The following is a 20,406-nucleotide window of genomic DNA, read 5'->3' as shown; positions in this document are numbered from 1 at the left end:
TGATATAGCACAGATATATCTGTGATTGGCTACAATGATCATCGCTTCACGCTCTTACACAGATATACACGGCTTTAGATGCGGCTTTCAAACGCTCCCATGTGTATCTGTGTAAGCACATTGTGAAGATTGTCACATTTTTAAAACTTCAGTACTGACATCGTTACTTTTGACAACACTACTATAGGGCTAAGTTATATGGCAAAAAAATAAAAGCTCTTGTTTTGTTTTTTTCAGAACGTTTGACCAATTCTCTATTATTTTTTTTTTTTTTTTTTTTTTTTTAATAGTCAACTTGAAATATTAACCCTCTAGTTAAAGAAATTTCTATTTCAAGTGCACAACACATGAAGTTGTCAACATGATGTAAATGTTAAACAAATCACTTGTTAAATATCTTACCAAAAAAAATTCACTAACAAAAACTACATGTTCAGAAATATTGTCTTATACATATTATATGTTCAGAAATAATACAAGGAAAATGCTTAAACAAATCTCAAAAGTCAAGGTAATTCAAAACGACTGAAGGTATACCACCAGTAGACTATTATTAACTATAAATGTTCTTTAAAAACAATGAACAGCAGCTCTCAGCCTGTCACCATGATGCAAGCATGAAATTTCAGACATTCAGTAGTAGTTTTTTATTGGATTGCGCTGCTTTTCCATTGTTTTTTCATGTGAACATGGACGCATTTTACTGTTGCGCTCCCGTCTCTTGCAGCATCTCATGCATGAAATAGCCTTCTAAAAACATGGCATTCAAGTTAAAAGAAGTGCAACTCCCATCTTCCTGCATTTTTTTTCTATTCCACTGCCCACATCGCATCTTTGTCAACACAAAAGCACATTCTGTGTGAATGGCACCTAATGATATATTCTACTTGTGGTCCTTCTCAGAGCACGTCACATGTGAGCGCAGTACAGCGAACAAAAACAAAATGATGTGAAATGTATTATATGACCCCATTTAGAGGTGTCTGGTAAGGAAAGTTCACACCTTTCTTTTCATATCTGTGCTTTATGGACCGTGTATTAGGATGAATAGTGTGTTGTGAATGGTATCTGTGGCCTGGATTCTACAAAGAGTTTGAGAGCTTTGCTGACCTAGTGCACAGCCCTCCTCTCTCTCTCAGATCTTTGGCTGCTGTTGCATATTTCAAGCACACAATGTAGCAGTCATGTATAATAGAGTGCTCTGAGACGTTTGGACCATACTGTATGGCCCCATTTTTCAAAACACCGGAGCAGTGCGTGCATTGTGTCAGCATATTTGATCTGATCTCAATCACGAATGTGCCGTTATAGGACACTGCTACACCGATAGGCATCATGAAAATGTGTGAGTCGCTCGAAAGCCCTAGAATGTAAAGATAAGCACCGTAGGCGTACAGAATGAGGTTAGTGTGAAAATGTGTTTTGATATGATGGTGTGCTAGATTATGCCTGCGAAAGTCCTCTTTGTCTCGACCCGTGAATAACTCGCCTCAGACAGAAAAAGTTCACTGTGTGGTTGTTCTCTGTTGCTCGAGGCCTTCACTGCAATATTCTGAGATGATTATGCCTTTTTCCTTTTCCACATGGGGCCATCCAAAGAAAAGTCTGAGTTTATTTGCCCGCAGTTAAAAAGCGAAGCAGGTAAAAAATACGATGTGTACTGGAATGCTTTTTGTTGTTCTGTTTGAGTTCTTCCCTCTTCCTCCACTCTCTCTCTCAGCCTTAATATGTTTTTGACTGGTGGGGCGTGCATGTATGAACTGAAAGGGATAGTTCACCCAAAAATGTAAATTACACTCTAAAAAATGCTGGATTAATACAACCAAATTTGGGTTATTTTGACAACCCAGCGCTGGGTCAAATATGGACCAACCCAGCGGTTTTTTTGTTTTGTTTGTTTTTTAACTCAACTATTATTTAAAAATGACTATTGCTGGTTTAAAATGTACCACAAATAGGTTGAAAATTAAAAGTCACACACATAATTACTAGAGCCAAGAGTAATAATCAAAAGGTGAACATTAAGTAAGAACACCCATAGACAAAATTATAAAACAAATTGAATTATACAGCATAGTTTACAATATTACTTACTTTTAAACTCGTTTAACAATTCTTTTTTTTAATTATACAAATGTAGCATTTAAAAGTAACATTTTAATTAAAGTGTATCTAACCATTCTCTGTTATGCTTTTTAACCAAAATAGTGCCAGTTCTTATGCTGGTGTGTCGCTGAAATCAGAGCCGGTGATGGGCTGCTGTTCGGTGGGGGAACTCCGAACTTCAGCCCGCCGCCTCACACTTCACTTACAGCTGAAAGATGCCATGACTGACTGACTTAACCTGCCCATAAACAAACAGTACAGAGTTTTGAGAACATATTTTAACATCTGAATTAATTAGAATCAGTATTGTAGCAAATAAAATCAGTTATGCAAGGCATTTCCATTATTCGAAACAGCCATTGCTGGCAGATTTAGCTGACTGACATCTGGTCCCTGTATGTTGCGTTGTGTAGTCTTTGTGAACAAAGATTTTATAGATGATATAAAACACACACAAACCTTAATTTCACTGAAGAAATCCATCAAATCTTCAGGACTAGCTCTCTCCTGAAGAGGACGCAAAGCCCATGCTCTGCCTGTAACCCAACAGCTGGGTTGAAATAACCACGTGCTGGGTGTTTGCGTCGGAGGGAGGGGCGGGTGTATTGTTTCAGCAGTCAGTGAGATTGATCCAGCCACTAACGCCTACGTCATTCACTGGAACGCCACTCTCTTGTGTACGCATGTATGACAGTTAGCAGAAGCTAGAGATTACTGTTTATCAAGTTTTAAATATGGACATTTTTCTTACAAAATGCATCGATTCACTTCAGGATTTTTTTTTTTTATAATGGATCGATGTGCTTTATTGGACTCCTTTTGGTCTATTGAAAAATAACCCCCATTTACTGCCATTATAAAGCTTGGAGCCAGGACATTTTTTAATCTAACTCTGATTAGATTCGTCTGAAAGAAGAAAATCGTATACACCTAGGAGTAAATCATGGGGTAATTTTCATTTTTGGGTGAACTGTCCCTTGTAGGAAGTGGCTCTGCTGTGTGTGGCCCATGTGAGCTTGTGTCTTAACCATGAAGTGAATTGTTTGTACCTAAACATTCTTGTTTATTCTTCAGATTTTCTTCAGATTTTCTTCACTTTTTTGATCTGTGTTTTTCTCTCTCTTTTTTTGTAAACACACTCTCTCTCCATGGGGCGTCTGGATTTTACATCATTATTTTTCCTATCGTAATCTGCCTGTGAAGCGAGGGCTCTGCAATGAAAAACTAAAAGCATATTTAGCTGCTGGGAGAGCCACAGAGCCCTCGGGCAGACCGGCCTGGTCCGTGCGGGTGGGTGCAAATCGGGAGGGAGGTGGGAGGATTGGGTCTGACAGACATGCTTTAAAGAGCTTTTGGGATTTGCATTATTTGGCCTTAACTACATTTGTGTGTTTGAGGAGTCTGATGTTGCTTTCATATGGCTATCAGATGTAGCTGTTATTAATCTAGAGCACAGTAAACTGCCTTAAACACACACACACACACATTGTTTTGAAATGCATTTTTTTTGGACTTCCTCTTCTTATTTCTTTACCTCATTCACATCACATGTGACGTGTAACCGAAAGCACCAAATTAACAGGAAATTGGTCCACTTTTACTTCATCTGCGGTCTCATATAATACCTTGGCATTGTCCCTGCAAGTCTTTGAGCAGTGTTTATATTGTGGTAATTTAAGATTTTACACATTTAAGCCATAATAACATTTCCTCTGTACTTCTGTTTTGGATTTTTGAGAATGAGCTGCTGGGACTATTTCTGCTACAGTCTTCATTATTAATACCTGTTATTTTTCTCTCTTTCTCTCAGCTCACTAGATGGTCGGTTGCAAGTATCTCACAGAAAAGGACTCCCTCATGTGATCTACTGTCGTCTTTGGCGCTGGCCTGACCTGCAGTCTCATCATGAGCTCAGAGCCATTGAACTCTGTGAGTTTGCCTTTCACATGAAAAAGGACGAGGTCTGCGTCAATCCCTACCACTACCAGCGGGTCGAGACACCAGGTAATACAACCTGATATTTATTAAAGCATCAACACACTATACACACTATCAGACCGTTGTCCTGTGGCTGCTGTCGCATCATCCAGGTGGATGCTGCACACTGGTGGTGGTTGACAAGAGCCCCCCCCCACATGATTGAAAAGCACTTTGGTTGTACAGCAATACACAATAAAGCACTGTATAAATGCATCATTCTTTCATTCATTTATTCATTCAATCTGCAAAAGTTTATAAAATTATTATTATGAATGTATGCAAAATCACAAAGTGTGTAATTACATTAATATTGTTCTATAGGTATGTTATAAATTCAACACTGTTTTATAGACTATACTACCATCTCCATATATTCAATTCCTGTCCACACTTTTTTTTTAATTTAAATAAAGGCAAAACGTCTAAAGAAATTGCTGTTATATGATGTTATGATCTTCTGAACCTTATAATACTCAACATATTTAGCATTGGGGCTGTGCGATTAATCAAAATCGTAATCAAATTGTGATGTGAGACTGTGCGATTTCTTTAATTTCAATTTCTTCATCAAGCCCTCAGTGTGCAATCAGAATGCAACTTGCCTAATTCTAGTGAGAAAAGAAAAGAACAAAGCCGGCTTACTGTACTTGCATGAAAGAAAGCACAGAAATGAGGTACTCGCACATTGTCTGATACTGTTTTCTGTGCACACACACACCCAAAGCACACACAGAAAGCCATTTTTTGTGCTTTTTATGTTCAGGTGTTGCATTTATGAATGTAAAGTGTTATATTGTGGCAATATTGTGTCAATTCTATTGTGATAGTCGAAATCGCATTGTGATAGTATTTATTTATTTTAATCCATACCGCACAGCCCTGTATAGCATTAATAGTATTATAGAAGTATCTGAAGTATGTTGTGCCAGTTGTGGATCAACAATATGTTTGTTTGTGTTGTTATTTAAGTATCTTTTTTTTCTCCTCCTTTCTCATTCTTTTTCACTTTCTCTCCTTCACTAAAGTTCTTCCTCCAGTGCTGGTGCCTCGTCACACTGAAATCCCCAGTGAGTTTCCTCCTCTGGAAGACTACAGTCACTCCATCCCAGAAAACACCATTTTCCCCGCTGGCATCGAACCCCAGAGCAACTACATACCAGGTGGGAGACAAACACACAGTAGTAAGGAAGAACTGGAGAAGACTCTTGGAGTTGAGGCTCATAGTGTTATAAAAACAGATTAGCCGTGAGGTACAACAGAAAATCCAAACCAAATAACATCAAGTGGCCTCTAAAATAATATATCGTCATCGTCTGCCACAGAGCAGCACAATCTGAAGCGTTCTCCAGATGTAATAGCGTAGGCTTGGTCTGTAGCTGTAGCTCCAGTGGTCTAGTGGGCAGTGGGTGGATCACTTTACTGGAAGGATGTAGGAGGAGGAGAGAGACAAAACACCAGATATACCAGCAATAGCTGAGAAAATATATCCCTGTTTCCACTTAAATATTAAGCAGCACACTTGTTTTCAACATTGTTAGCATATTCGAATGATTTCTGAAGGATCATGTGACACTGAAGACCAGAGTAATGGCACACACTCATGTCCTTAGACACATACAGAGTACATGTGAAGCCTCAATTTCACACACAGGGAACTCAAAAGAGAAAAAGGCCATGAACAATCACAGCCATTTAACTATTTACACCTTAATCCCACCCTGTAAACAAATGACTGCTAGGGTTCTGTCGTTTATTATATTTGTAGGACAGCTCAAAATAGATGTTTACCCGTTGTTGCATCAGACGGCCACAAAATAATTTATGCTGAAGTGGTTTAAAGACTGGTTTTGGCTACATAAGGGGAAGATTATCCCATGGAGTATGTTTGGATAGCTTGGCTGGGATTAGTTCTATCAGAATGGTATTTGCTGTAGAGAGGCAGGCTGTTACTGTAATAGGGCAGTGTGTGTTGTTTCATATCCTGCTGCTGAAACTGAGCTGACCCCAGATTTCTAAATCGTGTCTTAATCTGAGGGGGGAAATAAAACCCTTGTGAGTCATTGTCTCTGATGCATCTGCTAGATTTTGCCGGATGTGTACGAATTGTGTGCATGCAGGCTAACCTGCGTGTTTGTGTGTATTGCAGAAACGCCCCCTCCGGGCTACATCAGTGAGGATGGAGAGACAAGCGATCATCAGATGAACCGCAGTATGGACACAGGTGATGCCAGCTATACCACTGTGATGTTGCGTTCTAACACAGATAACACACTGATGCAATCAATTTTCTGGAACTGCACAACTATGAAGTAGTTCGGTTTGTTGGTGACATTTCAGTTCCATATCACTTTTCCACTTTGTTTTTGAGTTTCTTTCTGATACTTAATCAGTGGTGTAAGGAAGTAGATCTACGCAGAAGAACATTTAGGAACGAAAACCTGAAAAATTTGTCAAATGAGAAAAACACTTGTGGTAACTAATGGAATGGAAGTGAAATAATTGACTCTGGACACTTGAATTATTGGAAATCAAATCAAAAGTTATTTAATCAAAATGTGCTGTGTACATTCATGCACCATTAAAACATTGATCTGTCTTTTTCATTTCAGGGTCTCCAAATCTGTCACCGAACCCTGTTTCTCCTGCCCACAACAATTTAGGTAACTCTTTTTGCTTGTGTGTGTATCGTAAATTCTCCCTGGTGTCTTAGCAGAGTAACCACAAGTGCAGTTTATTTATTTATTTAGTTCCAAAAAAAAAAAGGGACAGTGTACATTGATCATCATTCATAAATGTAAATATACCCAAATAAGCTGAACAGCTAGTTTTCATTGGTAGTCCCTTTGCCAGATGTTATTAAGCTAATTACCTGTGAACATGATTTACTAACATTTGACCATCATGTTGAGTCCACATTATTTTTGTCTTGATCAGATCATAATATCAGATTTTCATGATATAACGATTTACGAAGTAAAAATGTATACACATCATCATCACAATATACATATAGAAATTAAAAAAACAACAACAAATTAAATTCAAGTTAAATTCATCTTTAACTTCTGCATTTTCTCTTTTTTGATCAATGAGACACATTGAAAATACAAGTGTAGGGAGACAGGGAGTGAGTTTGTAACCATAACTGGCCAAAAGCTAACAAAAAGAGCTTCCTGTTGATCTGCACTTCCTGCAGATTGGGGTGTTTAATTCGCCGTATTTTTTATAGAATCTAAAAAACACTCCACACTAGCAAGTTAACTTTTTTCGGATGCGGGTAGAGTGTCTCGCTTTTAAAGTATTGGTGTGTTGTTTATCATTTTGTTTATCTTTAAAATCTAAAAACTGTCTCCTTGTGACACACTGTGCTTGAAGAATGTGCTTGTGGTATCTTTCTTTAAAATAAATGACAGTTGGTTTGACATTTTGTTAATGAAAAATAATGAAAAGACATTCATGCATTTTTTTTTTAATGTGGCTTTAAAAGTACAAATGCTCCTGGGAGCCACCATATATGGGACTTTTTCAGAGTCTTCCTGACATTCGGTTGTTAATTGTTCTTCTCCATGATTCAGATGCGATGTGACAGAACACTGTACTAAAATACCTAATGTTTGATAAACTACTATACAACAGAGCTGCACTGCTGCTAAATCTACAGACCCATGACAAAAAAAAAAAAAAGGATGCTAACAGAGTTGCGCTTGCAATCTGATTTGAATGTGATGAAAGTAAAACACTGGCCACCGCAAACTAATGCAAAGATAAATAATAAACTACAGATCTTGTGAAAACACACAAACATACAGTTCAGACTGTGTAAACTGAAGTCGTATGAGTTAGTTCTTTTTAATGAATTGGTCAAAACAATTGGTCTTGAGCTGATGAGTTAATGGTTTGAATCAGTGTAATGACTCACTCTCTGACTGTGTCAAAGTAGTTCTTATTCATTTATTGTAGTCATAATTTTCCAAATGAGCCAAGAACCTTTACTGCGTTGTGTATTTAAGAGCATGTTGGACCTAAATCAGTGCACAGATTGACTGATTATACTGTACTGTGTAATTCAAAATACACATTTTGAATAGTTTCACAAACTCAGTGTTTATAGAAATGTGTTTACGGTCTCTCAGAGGAAATGGATTGAGGAAAGGATTATTTGTATGTCCCCAAAACAACTTGGATGAAAACTACCCACACTAAACATTCTTCCAGCAAGGGAGTGCCCACAATTCCTTTCGTATCAGATCGTGCTTTTGCAGACACCGCTCAGCTCCCACAGCGATTTCTCTTCTCCACAGCAGCGGTTGAGTGCGTATGTGTCGGAGAGAAAGCTATAGTTTTGCGTCCAAGTGTTGATGGTATTTCCCGATTCAGCCTTTATTTCTGGGAAGTAACATTTGCTCTTGACATCACAGTGTCGTCAGTTCCCAGCCCCCGTGCTCTGTCTCTAAGGGTATCCCCACCCATTTGTTTTTCTTTTTCCTTCTATTTCTTTTCCACTGCCTATTTTTGTGCATGTCTGTGCCTTGCAGAGTCTCTCCTTTCATTGTTAGTTTTTCCTCTGTCTATCAGATCTACAGCCGGTGACATACTGTGAACCAGCGTTCTGGTGCTCTATCTCCTACTATGAGCTGAACCAGAGAGTCGGTGAAACTTTCCATGCATCCCAGCCCTCTTTAACAGTAGACGGCTTCACAGATCCGTCCAACTCTGAACGCTTCTGCCTGGGCCTGCTGTCCAACGTGAATCGTAACGCTGCTGTGGAGCTCACGCGCAGACACATTGGTACACACAACATCGTTCTAAATCACTTATTCATTAGACAACATTATTTAAAAATAAATATTTCATTTCATACTTATTTACTTATGTGGCGACCTTCTGTTTTTGCAGGCCGGGGTGTGCGTTTGTACTACATTGGAGGTGAAGTGTTTGCGGAGTGTCTAAGTGACAGTGCCATTTTTGTTCAGAGTCCTAACTGTAACCAGCGTTACGGCTGGCACCCCGCCACTGTTTGCAAGATCCCACCTGGTAAGATAAAACGAGAGACCCGCAACAAATCGCCCTCGTTAACAGAGAGTTACTGAATAGCTGTACTGAACGGGATAAAACAGAGCTTCCTTCGTGATAGTTGCATGACATTCAGCTTAATCAGTTTCGTCTTTTTAGTTTGTTTTAGTTGATTTTGATTGTGTGAACTTTGTTTCAAACTGCTTTGTGTCCTTACAGGCTGTAATCTGAAGATCTTTAATAACCAGGAGTTTGCAGCTCTGTTGGCCCAGTCTGTGAATCAGGGCTTTGAGGCCGTGTACCAGCTCACCCGCATGTGCACCATTCGCATGAGCTTCGTGAAGGGCTGGGGAGCCGAGTACAGGTACGATTACTGCAAACACTTCACTCCTGCCATATCTATCAGCTCGCTTGCCACTCCGAGAATGTGGCCTCGATTTGACTTCGCTCAAAGACTTTTGAATCACTTTTGAAGTGGTATTACCCAAAACCACAGAAGCCACCCGCACTTCCTGTTAAATTCTGATTGTCATAATCAGCTTTTTGTAGAAAAGGGATAATGAATACTCAGTGACATAAACACTACAACTTTGTATTTTCTTTTACATTTATATTTATGGTAATGTCTTGATTTTAATCAAATAGACCATAAATAGAAACCATAATAGAAATATTAAATATTAAGACAAATTAAAGTTTATTTAAAATAAAGTGTATTTTAAGATGAACTTTTAAGTGAGTGTTAGATGATGGCATAGGCAATCTATATGTAAAAATGGGTTAAGTTAACATGCACAGTATTGTCCAGTATCGGACAATATATTACCACCATATCAGTCATCAGCCAGTATTAAGAGATAATTTTTTTATTTATTGGTATCAGCTGATGTTGGAAATTTAATTGTACATGTTCATTTAAATGATTGATTTTTTTTTTTTTTTTTTTTTTTTTTTTTTTATTTTTTTTTCCTTTAGAAAAAATATCATGCCCTGACATTTGTGCTTTAAACAGTTAACCCTCTGGAGTCTAAGGGTATTTTTGGGGCCTGGAGAAGTTTTGTCATGCCCTGACATTTGTGCTTTTTTCAGTTTCTTATAAATATCTAAATGGCTAAAGTCTAATCTCACTGTAATCAGCACAAACTAGGCTATAATAATATGTGAGCAGCATGTATGTACATGATTGTGTTTTTGAGAAAAAAAAATGTTATGCGTGGTTAGTGAAAAACTAAAAATGTTAAATCACTTGAATAAGGCAATAAAACACATACAGAAAATTGGTTCCCAGGAATTTTGAGAACTGGAGCTTGTAGCCTAGAATTTTTTTTTTCTAAATGATGTGAAAATCATCTTGTTTACTCACTTACAGAAAACAATATACTGATTTAAATTTTTCTAAGACACTTTTTGTTGGTAAAAGTCATATGCGAGTAGGCGTCAACTATCATGAATTCACACCTGAGAAGACAAAAGGCCTGCATAATGAGCTGCATAATGAGCCATTCAGTCAGCTGTGTCACTGAGAGGGATGAGTTACAAGAAAAGAATGTGAGGACAAAATAAATGTATATAATTTTATGTTTGTAGTTTATTTAGAATATATTTAATTATCCCACAACATAATTTAATATTCACTTGTGAGTGCAGTTAAACAGTTTATTAGGAAAAATCAAAGCTGACTTTCAAACTGAATTTTTTGCATCATTACTCCAGTCACACAATCCTTCAGAAATCATTTTAACAATCTTATTTTCTACAAAAAAAAACATTTATTGTTATTATTATCATTTTTATTATTATTATTATATTATTATTATTATTATTATTATTATTAATGTTGAAAAGAGCTGAGAATATTTTTTTTTTTTTAGGTTTTTTAGGGGGGATAAATTGAAAGAACAGCAATGATTGTTACATTTGTTACAGTTACATTTATTGTTACATTTATATTATTTACAACAAGCTTTTGAATGGTATAGTAGTGTATATTGTTATTGAACTTCATAATATTTCACTTGATTATACATTTAGTCAGGAATTATAGTTTTGAAAAAAGTCTTTGGAAAAAGTGTAACTAGTAAAATGTTTACACGTTATGTGAAAACTAGTACAAGTATATAAATAAATAAAAAGAGACTTACTCATGTTTATGATCTCTGCTGAATAAAGTGCTTCATTCTTTTTTCTGAGGAAATCCAAATCTCAAACCACATCACATCTTTTTGGGGTGAATTATGTCTTATTCCTCTCATCGCGAAGCAAACAGTAAAATAATAAAAACTTGAAGAACAGTCTCGCTGCGTTGTCTTCTGTTGTGTGGGCGTATTCAAAAGCCGCGCGCTTCAGTGAAACATTTGAATCTCAAAAGCGCGCTCGGCGCGGGGGCGTGGCTCGCATTAGAAGATAATGAAGAGAGACGTGAAAAACGGACATCGCGTTGTTTTCATATGGATTACTTTATCACAGAATATTTGTTTTCAGCAGCACTTGTTTAGTTTAAAAGTAGACATGTCAGGCTTTCTATAGATATCTCTCTCATGTCTCTTCGTTGAGTATTCACTGAGTTACAGTTCATTTTAATGACGCATTTGTATCTGAAGATCAGCGCAGACAAAGGCTGCAGACAGCACTCCTTGTTTGTTATCTTTATTTTATAAGTGCACAAAGTTTTGTTGTTATTATGTCTGTATACAAAAAAAAAATAGACCCTTTACAGATTCGATTGATGTATTGCACTTATCTGTACGATCAAAACTGAAAGTGTAATTTAAGTTCTTTTCGGGGTTATCAGGAGAAAATACCCCAAAACGCGTATACGCGTTAATCGACTCCAGAGGGTTAATTATATCAAATGTATTAACTAAAAATTATTAGCTGAAAATAATCAGCTTATTGGAATTGGCCAGTATTTTAATAATATTTTTCCTCCCTAATGTTTAATATCGACTGATAATGGTAAAAAATCTCTATTACCAGCAGATATAAATAGAAATGATAGAAGTTTGAATTATGTAGTCGTTTATAATAAAGGAAGCCCAAACCTGCGGGGTCAAGGCAGGGTCTGACAGGCTGTGGTAACTGTTTTTCCTGGTCTGGCATGCTCTGGTGAAGAGCTCTGACGTAGCAAGACAACCCACTGTCCACCAGCTCAGCGTGTCCGTCATATAAACTGTTAGGTCTGCGCTGGCGAATCATTCCACACCAAACAAACCCACACATGGTGTGCTTCAAAATGTCTCAGAGTTTCCTGGTCTCTCTCTCTTTCTGTTTTTCTCCTCCTCTTGCTCTTTTGAGTAACTTCATTGTTTGAGCCCAAGGAACCAAGACCTTAATCAGAAGCAGTTGTGGGTTTTGACCAGGAACATCTGTAACGAAAACTTGAGAAGAAAATAGGAAAGAGTAAGACTGGTGTGAGAGAGAGTGAGACTGTGGTTTCCAGACAGCTTGGCGTGTGGAGACACAATCTGAGCTGTGTCGGCTTTCAGCAGACACCCACTCTCTCTCTCACGCCCGTCCACGTCTCCCCACCTTCACATCCACCTCTTCAAGTGCTGACAAACTGTCCCTGTTGCAGATTAAAAAAGCCTTTTGAGCACTTTCTGCTTGGACCCTGTATTTACCATCACCAGATTAATACACTTGATTTCACCTGTGCTTGTTTTTTAAACCATTGTCTTGTTCAAAACTTGACATTAAATGTGCTAATCATTTCACAGTATCAGCATAGAAGAGTACCACCTGAGTTGAGGAAGAGCCTTACTACGTTTTTGACTCGTACTCGCTTTCTGCCTTCTCTCTTTCCACTACTCCATCTCTTTTTCTCTCTTAATACACTGTGTAGTCTAATGGAGACTGCGGCCTGTGCTTATACTGTATTTCAGCACTGCCTTTATAACATTCACAGATGAATGAAAGATTTACTGAGACACTTGTGTCGAAGTAGAACGAGAGAGAGTCAAACGATCAATACGATAAGTTGCGAGGATAAAAAAAAAGTGGGCAGACATCATATATAAAGGTTGCATTGTGAGTTGATTTGAAACACAGTATTGTGCTGCATATATATACTACCATTCAGAAGTTTTGAGTCAATAAGAATTTTCTTTTTTTTTTAACATAGTTAACACTTTTATTCAGAAAAGATATATAATAAATTGTTTAAAAATGACAGTAAAGACATTTATAGTGTTACTGAGAATTTACTGAGAGACTCAGTATTGAAGAATGAGAGACGATCAAACGATCAATAGAAGAAGCTGCAAGGGAACAAAAACAGTGGGCAGACACGTCATTGTTGGATAGAGCTGTAATGAAAAGGGTCTACAATATAAAGGTTACATTGTGAAGTGGTTCGAAACACAACGTGGGAGCAGCAGAACAGTTTAAATAACCAAAGTAATTCAAACTAAAAGTTAAGAGGCAGAATATTTTCTAAGAACTCACATTTGCTGTTTTTTAATCACATTACTTAGAATTTTATGTACAAAAAAAAAAAACATTAAATGCGCTGCATATACACTACCACTCTTTTTTTGAAGTGCCAGTAAAGACATTTATAGTGTAACAAAAGATTTCTATTTCAAATAAATACTGTTCTTTTGAACTTTCTATTCACCGTTTCCATAAAGATATTAAGCAGCACAGCAGTTTTTAACACTGATAATAATAATACGTTTTTTGGGCTACAAATCAGCATATTAGAATGATTTCTGAAGGATCATGTGACACTGAAGACTGGAGTAATGGCTGCTTAAAATTCAGCTTTTCATCACAGGAATAAATTACACTTGATATATATTAAAATAGAGAACAGTTATTTTAAACTGTAATAATATTTAAAATGAGCCTAAGAGACCGTTATCAAAACCATAAAATCTTACCAACCCCAAACTTAGGTAGTGTAGGATATTTAAGAATACTTGTTTGCTGTTACAAATATCTTACAGAGTATTACAATAAAGTGTAAAAAATCTTTTTCCCAATAAAAATGTTTTTCACTTCTTGAAAGTGGCGTCACTCTGAGGTTCTAACTTGTGCACAGATAAATCAATATTAAAATGTATTTCTTGCTAGCTGTTGTCATTATTGATTGTTATAGATCTAGTTGTTTTAGCCTTAGTAATGAAATGCAAAATCTTATTTGTCTATAATTATTTTCTGAATTATTCTCTCAGTGCTGATGTAACTCGTGTAGGAGGAGAGAAACTGAGATTCAGGAGAGACTTACACGTGTGTGTGTGTGTGTGTGTGTGTGTTGGTGAAAGGATTAGAGGAAGTCCCATTGAGGAGTGCAGTAGTGTAAGGTGTAATGTACAGCGGTTCCCGAGACTGTGTCTGTTCACGTATGTGTGTGTGTGTGTGAGCACAAGCAAGGGGGGCTTAGACAAGAATTGTGTAATCATTGTGGAATGTAAAAGAAGTGTGTTTGGCAGTGAATACGGTCCCCGTGAGGGACCAGAGCAGAGTTTACACACACAGTTCATATCCAGACAAACGCCTCCTGCCAGGCATTCACAGTAAAGCATGTTAGTGGACAATTTAAGAATCTATACATGAAAAAAATAAATATATTTTTAGTTTCAGAAAGAATTCTTACTTTTTTTTTTTTTTTTTTTTGTATGATCACATAGTGGAAACTTGAAGAGACAATTTTGAAAATTTTGTTTTCTACTCATTCCTATGTTGTTCCATACCTGTAAGATTTTTTTCTTCTTCTATTGTGGTACACAAAATTAAGAGCTTTTGGTGACCCCTGACTTGTATTGTATGGACAAAACAAACAAATCTGAGACATCTCGCAAAATATCTTCTTTTATGTTCAACTGAAGAAAGTAAATCGTACAGGTTTTTAACAACATTAGGATAAGAAAATGATCACATAATTAAAATTTTTGGGTGAACTATCCCTTTAAACCACACTTAATAGTTAGATAAATTATAAATTATCTAACCAAGTGGTATTTGTTATAAAGAACGATAAGCAAAATATTTCTAAAAGAGTTTTGGTAAGTTTTTATATTATATCACAGACAATTAAAGAACGTCTTGAGACCCCTGGTTCTGCTTCATTTCATTGTTCTCCATCAAGCTGTTTTAAATGCAAGAACACCTCTCCATTGTCTCAAAATATTTGTGATTAAATCAAAGGCATGCAACAGATAATTAAAATGTGCAATGATATTCATGTGCCAATCACTAAAATTGCTCATTGCTAAATAAATGCGATATGAAGTGCATATTCATGAGGGATCTCCTGAGAAGAATATTGGAAACACTGATGTGATGCAGTTAAATTCATATATTAAAGTGTCTGAATACTGTGCATTTGTTGACTCTCCTTGCTTTCTTACCTCTCTTTATTTCTCTCTTTTTAATGCTGTCAGGCGGCAGACAGTGACTAGCACCCCCTGCTGGATAGAACTGCACCTGAACGGTCCTCTTCAGTGGCTGGACAAAGTGCTCACTCAGATGGGCTCCCCCTCCATCCGCTGCTCCAGTGTGTCATAGGAAAAACGCTCCCTATACACAAACACAACATATACAAACCATAAGATCTGGGGGAAAAAAAGTTCCTCCAGGAGTCAAAGGCTGAAGACCTTCATACCCACAAGCCAGTTGGGTTCCACAGACTCGGTAGCACTTTCACACGTGTCTCATGTTGGAGGAGTGTATAACAATATATGTATATATTCGTTTTTTATGTTGTTGTTGCCCATTTTTATTGCCATTATTGATATAAAATATTGCCATTTATATGTTGTTATATAGCACGTATGTGTAAGATCTCTCCTATGTTGTGTCTTTTATGATGCTGTGTTAGGTACATGTTTACTATAACAGGTATATAAGAGGCTTGATAATTTTATAGAGACTTTTTTTTTTTTGTAAAGTGAAAATATGAAGTTTTTCAAATATCAGTTCAACTGTATTTTTTTTTTTTTCTTTTTATCAAAATAATGAAACTTGGCCCATGTCATAATATTTTGTAGTACATATCAAGAGCTCTTGAACGTCCCCATAAGAAAGATTTGACATTCTAACATTGAAACCCCAAGTTAATATATATTTTCTTTTCAAGTTTCCCCAGAACATTGAATTTCTGTGTCCTGTTTTGCTTTAGCCAGTGAAATGTGCTTTACAGCACATACATTAGCAGTTCACCTTTTTAAAATTCACTACACAGAATACTATATAAGAAACTTCATGTGCACACATAACAGTTTTTGAAACACTTGTGAAAGTGTTATCTATGCTTCACAATATCTCTTGTTGAAATGTTAGGGGATTTTGTCATTGCACAGATGCTGAGAGCCTGATACTCTTTCTACAGTAGTTTTCCAGTTGTACTGTTTTTCATCTCTCATCAATCTATGCATGTGGAGATCATGTGAGGACATTATAACTGTGCCAGCCATCCGCAGTGAGTTTTGTAATATCTGGTCTAGTGTTGATTTCAGCTTTGTCTGCAGTGAGCCGGCCGTCTATTGTGTGTGAATGAATGTGAATTATTGAGTTTTACAGGATTCGTTGCACTTCTAACTCCATGTATTGTGTTGCGGTTTCATTGTTATTCACTCAGATTCTTTATTGAGTGGGTGAGGAGCTCTGCAAGGTCTGGCGATGTCTCAATTGTCTGCTTTGGAGAACAAGTTTCTCTTTTGAAAACTGGGCATTACATCATTTTGCGCACTAAGAAGTTGCCGCTTATCATAACTCACAGTATCGGTCGTGCATACTGTATGTACACGTACTTGCGTGTCCCGCAGAAATGAAATTGAGTGAATGTGCCTTCGCATCAACTTTCATAACAGAGTTTGTAAATAGTATATTGGAGACATCTACACAGGTGTTCATCCATATTGTTGAGTAAGTGGGTTGTCCAGTGTTGGACCACTCAGGGTTGTGATCTTTCTCCGCTGAACTTGTAAATATGTCTAATAAATTGATTATGCATGCCTATTTTCTGAAATTCATGCCATTTGTACTGTAGACTCTATTTTGCTACCAAATATTTTTTCAGACGTGGGACGGGAAAGTAAATGCTCTTACATCTGTGTTTGTAACTGAAAGGTGGGGCTGTAAGGTTAACCCTGTATTTTTATACGTCAGATGCTCGTAGGATACGGAGAAGGGCTTGAAGAAGGGAAATGTCAAAATAGGCTTTGCTAAAGCCAGATCATGTACAGTGCTTTCAGTTAGCCACAGGTCAGTGTGACGTGCTTGCAATGAGAAGCGAGCTCTTGATCTCCCAATGTGTTGTAAAGGAATCATGGAGGAAAGTAGCATGCAGGTGCATCATATACTTCACACTCAGTAGAAAAGATGTGTGACATCTTTGTGCATAAATGTTCATAAGGACTACTGGTGATTTAGATGCTCTTAGACTTGACTTTGTTAAAGTCAGAGTGTTATTGTGTTGACTAGGATTCCTTGAAATGTATTTAGAAACCTCTTGATGTCATCCAGCAAAGACCAAATTGAAGGTACTGAAATTATTCAGGAAATGATTTATTGTCCATCTAAGCAAACGTTAAGTGTTTTCTTTGAGAGGAAGAAAAAAAAAATCAGATCTCATTTTCTCAACAAATTGTTGAATATATTTTAAGTAATGTGCATTATTTGTGCTTGTGTTCAACTTTCACATTCAGTGATGCTGTGGCTTAGTGGTGATTGTTGTGCTTGACACTGTTAGATTTCTTTATTGTATAAGTCTATAATCTTTATTATTTCTTTCCATCTCTAAAGTTTAAGAGAAAAAATTATTGTTTGTTATTGTTGTACTTTTAATAAATATGTAAATGAAAAATGTCCCATTCATCTGATTCGTGTCTTCACAAACATTCACTTTTATATATCTGTGTTCTGCTCAAGTTCTGCTTATTTAAAAAAAAAATAATAATTATCATTGATCTAAAGGGTGCATTGCTGGGATACAAGTAACACAACCCTGGCCCATGACCTAGCAAAGCTAAAATATGAAAGCTGTCTTTGTTCAGAGGACCCTAAGGGCAGGGAGACACCTGAATTCTTCTCAACCACACATAGACTGAAAAGTGGAGCAATTTGCTTCCACTGAAGTAGTCCAGGTGTGTGGTGACTTCAGTAGATCACCTCATGCATATGAGTAAAGGATGCATGGACACTCGCCTCATAATAATCGTAATCCAAACACTGATACCTCTCAGTATGCAAACCATGTCAACTAAATCAGGAACAGAGCTTTATAAAAGCTATTGCATAAATCATTTCAGGCAAATGTTGAAGTATCTACACCCAGTCCTCATTGATGGCTCAGACAGACATCAGACTGGGAGTTTAGCTGCTTAAACTCTCAACCCAGCTCTCCTACTGAAAAATTAACGTTGAGGCTTGAGGGTCAAAACCAACACTGAAGCTCATGAATCATTCACGGCTTCTCGAATGTGTAAGGCGCTGGGTCAAGGTTTGTTTCAAGATCTCGAGGCAGCTGAATTTGTTCCCTTACAGGTTTTTCTTACAAATTTCAGGTTAGATGTATAACAGTGTGGTGGATTATTTCCGTCGCGCTGGCCCCCTCTGTGGGCAGATGAAAGTAACGCATCGCCACATTTCGCTGCCATTTCGAGTGTACAGTCGTGGCCAAAAGTTTTGGTAGTGACATAAATTTTGTGTTTTGCAAAGTTTGCTGCTTAAGCTTTTGTGGTGTTCATTCACATTGTTTCTAAATGGCAAAAAAAATGAACTTTTCACAAAAAAAATGAATTTCACTATTTTTTGATCCTGACAAAATGACCATCTATCATTCATTGACTAATCATATCAGCAGCACACATGAAAGTGTAAATTGGTACTACTTAGGTGAAATCCATATCATACTAAATAGATTGTAAGAGCATACTGACTGCTATAAAAGGAGGGAAGAAGCATTTCCAATCATTGTGTTCTTGTTAGCAATGGTTACCTCCAAAGAAACACGTGGTTTGATCCAAACCATCGCTTTGCATCAAAATGGCCTCACATGCAAGAAAATTGCTACAAAGCATATTACACCTGATAGAACCATTTCCAGGATCATCAAGAGCTTCAAGGAGAGAGGTTCGACTGCAGTGAAGAAGTCTTCAGGACGTCCCAGAGTGTCCAGCAAGAGCCAGGACTGTCTCCTCCTGAGGAGTCAGCTACAGAATCGTGTCTCCAGCAGTGCAGAGCTTGCTCAGGAATGGCAGCAGGTTGGTGTGAGAGCATCTGCACACACAGTGAGACCAAGACTTTTGGATAATGGCCTGGTGTCAATTAAGAAGGGCAGCAAAGAAGACACTTCTCTCCAAGAAAAACGGCAAGGACAGACTGAAATTCTGCAGGAAGTACAAGGATTGGACCGCAGAAGACTGATGCACAGTTATTTTCTCAGATGAAGCTCCCTTCCGACTGTTTGGGGCATCTGGAAAATCGATTGTTGTATTTTCCAGCATGATGGAGCACCATGTCACAAAACAAGAGTGATAAAGAAGTGGCTCGAAGATCATTACATTGAAATTCTGGATCCGTGGCCAGGCAAACTCCCCGGATCTCAATCCCATAGAGAACCTGTGGTCAGTCCTCAAAAGGCGAGTGGACAAGCAGAAGCCCACAAACTGTGATCAACACCAAGAACTAATAAAGCAAGAATGGATCTCCATCATTCAGGATTTGGCCCAGAAGCTAATATCCAGCATGCCAGAGCGAATCACAGAGGTTATGAAGAACAAGGGTCAACACTGTAAATATTGACTCATTATTTATTTATTTTTTTGCCAATAAAAGCCTTTAAAATGTATATGCTTATTGTTTTTCAGTAACATGTGGGAAAAAAATAATTTACAAATACTAAAGCAGCAAACTTTGCAAAACAGAATTTGTCACTGCCAAAACTTTTGGCCATGACTGTATGTTGACTGAAGAAGAGTTTGTTTGTGCTGTTGAATCACCATCAATCACGTTATAGTCTTTGATAAAACCTCAAAGGGTAGCTGTGTAGTGTAACAATATCAAAACCAGCTCAAAACCAACCCACCTTCTTCAGTCTGAAAACTCAGTTTGCTCAAACTAAATGCGTAAACTTAAACTTACCTGGGCAAAAACTGAACCCGGCTTCGTGCTACAGGCCACTGGGCTTTATTGTAGAGTAACCCCGGGATAAGAGTTTCTCTGGGCTCCACCCACAGGCCTAGTTTTATTGTATTAAAGAGACACTAGCTGCGTCAGAGTTCACATAGCCTACTTTCGGGATGTACATTGAATTACATGAAGAACTTGCTTCTTGACCTTTGAAGTAAATGGATTACACATTCA

The 20,406-nt window shown here is 37.4% G+C and overlaps 1 protein-coding gene across 1 annotated transcript in view; it reads left to right on the top strand.

Moving 5' to 3' along the window:
- LOC109063125 (mothers against decapentaplegic homolog 3) overlaps nucleotides 1-17,907 on the top strand; it is a 37,678-nt gene extending 19,771 nt beyond the window's left edge. Inside the window, exons 2-9 of the mRNA XM_042760209.1 lie at nucleotides 3,917-4,110; nucleotides 5,112-5,246; nucleotides 6,233-6,307; nucleotides 6,696-6,746; nucleotides 8,662-8,874; nucleotides 8,983-9,120; nucleotides 9,319-9,463; nucleotides 15,483-17,907. Coding sequence (XP_042616143.1) covers nucleotides 3,917-4,110; nucleotides 5,112-5,246; nucleotides 6,233-6,307; nucleotides 6,696-6,746; nucleotides 8,662-8,874; nucleotides 8,983-9,120; nucleotides 9,319-9,463; nucleotides 15,483-15,606 — 1,075 coding nt within the window. The 3' untranslated portion in view covers nucleotides 15,607-17,907. The remainder of the gene's footprint in view (nucleotides 1-3,916; nucleotides 4,111-5,111; nucleotides 5,247-6,232; nucleotides 6,308-6,695; nucleotides 6,747-8,661; nucleotides 8,875-8,982; nucleotides 9,121-9,318; nucleotides 9,464-15,482) is intronic.
- Nucleotides 17,908-20,406: the final 2,499 nt, after the last annotated feature.

This window comes from Cyprinus carpio, chromosome A7 (genome assembly GCF_018340385.1).
Source record: "Cyprinus carpio isolate SPL01 chromosome A7, ASM1834038v1, whole genome shotgun sequence".
NCBI classification, from domain to species: Eukaryota; Metazoa; Chordata; class Actinopteri; order Cypriniformes; family Cyprinidae; genus Cyprinus; species Cyprinus carpio.
This window is presented reverse-complemented; position numbering and strand designations above follow the sequence as displayed.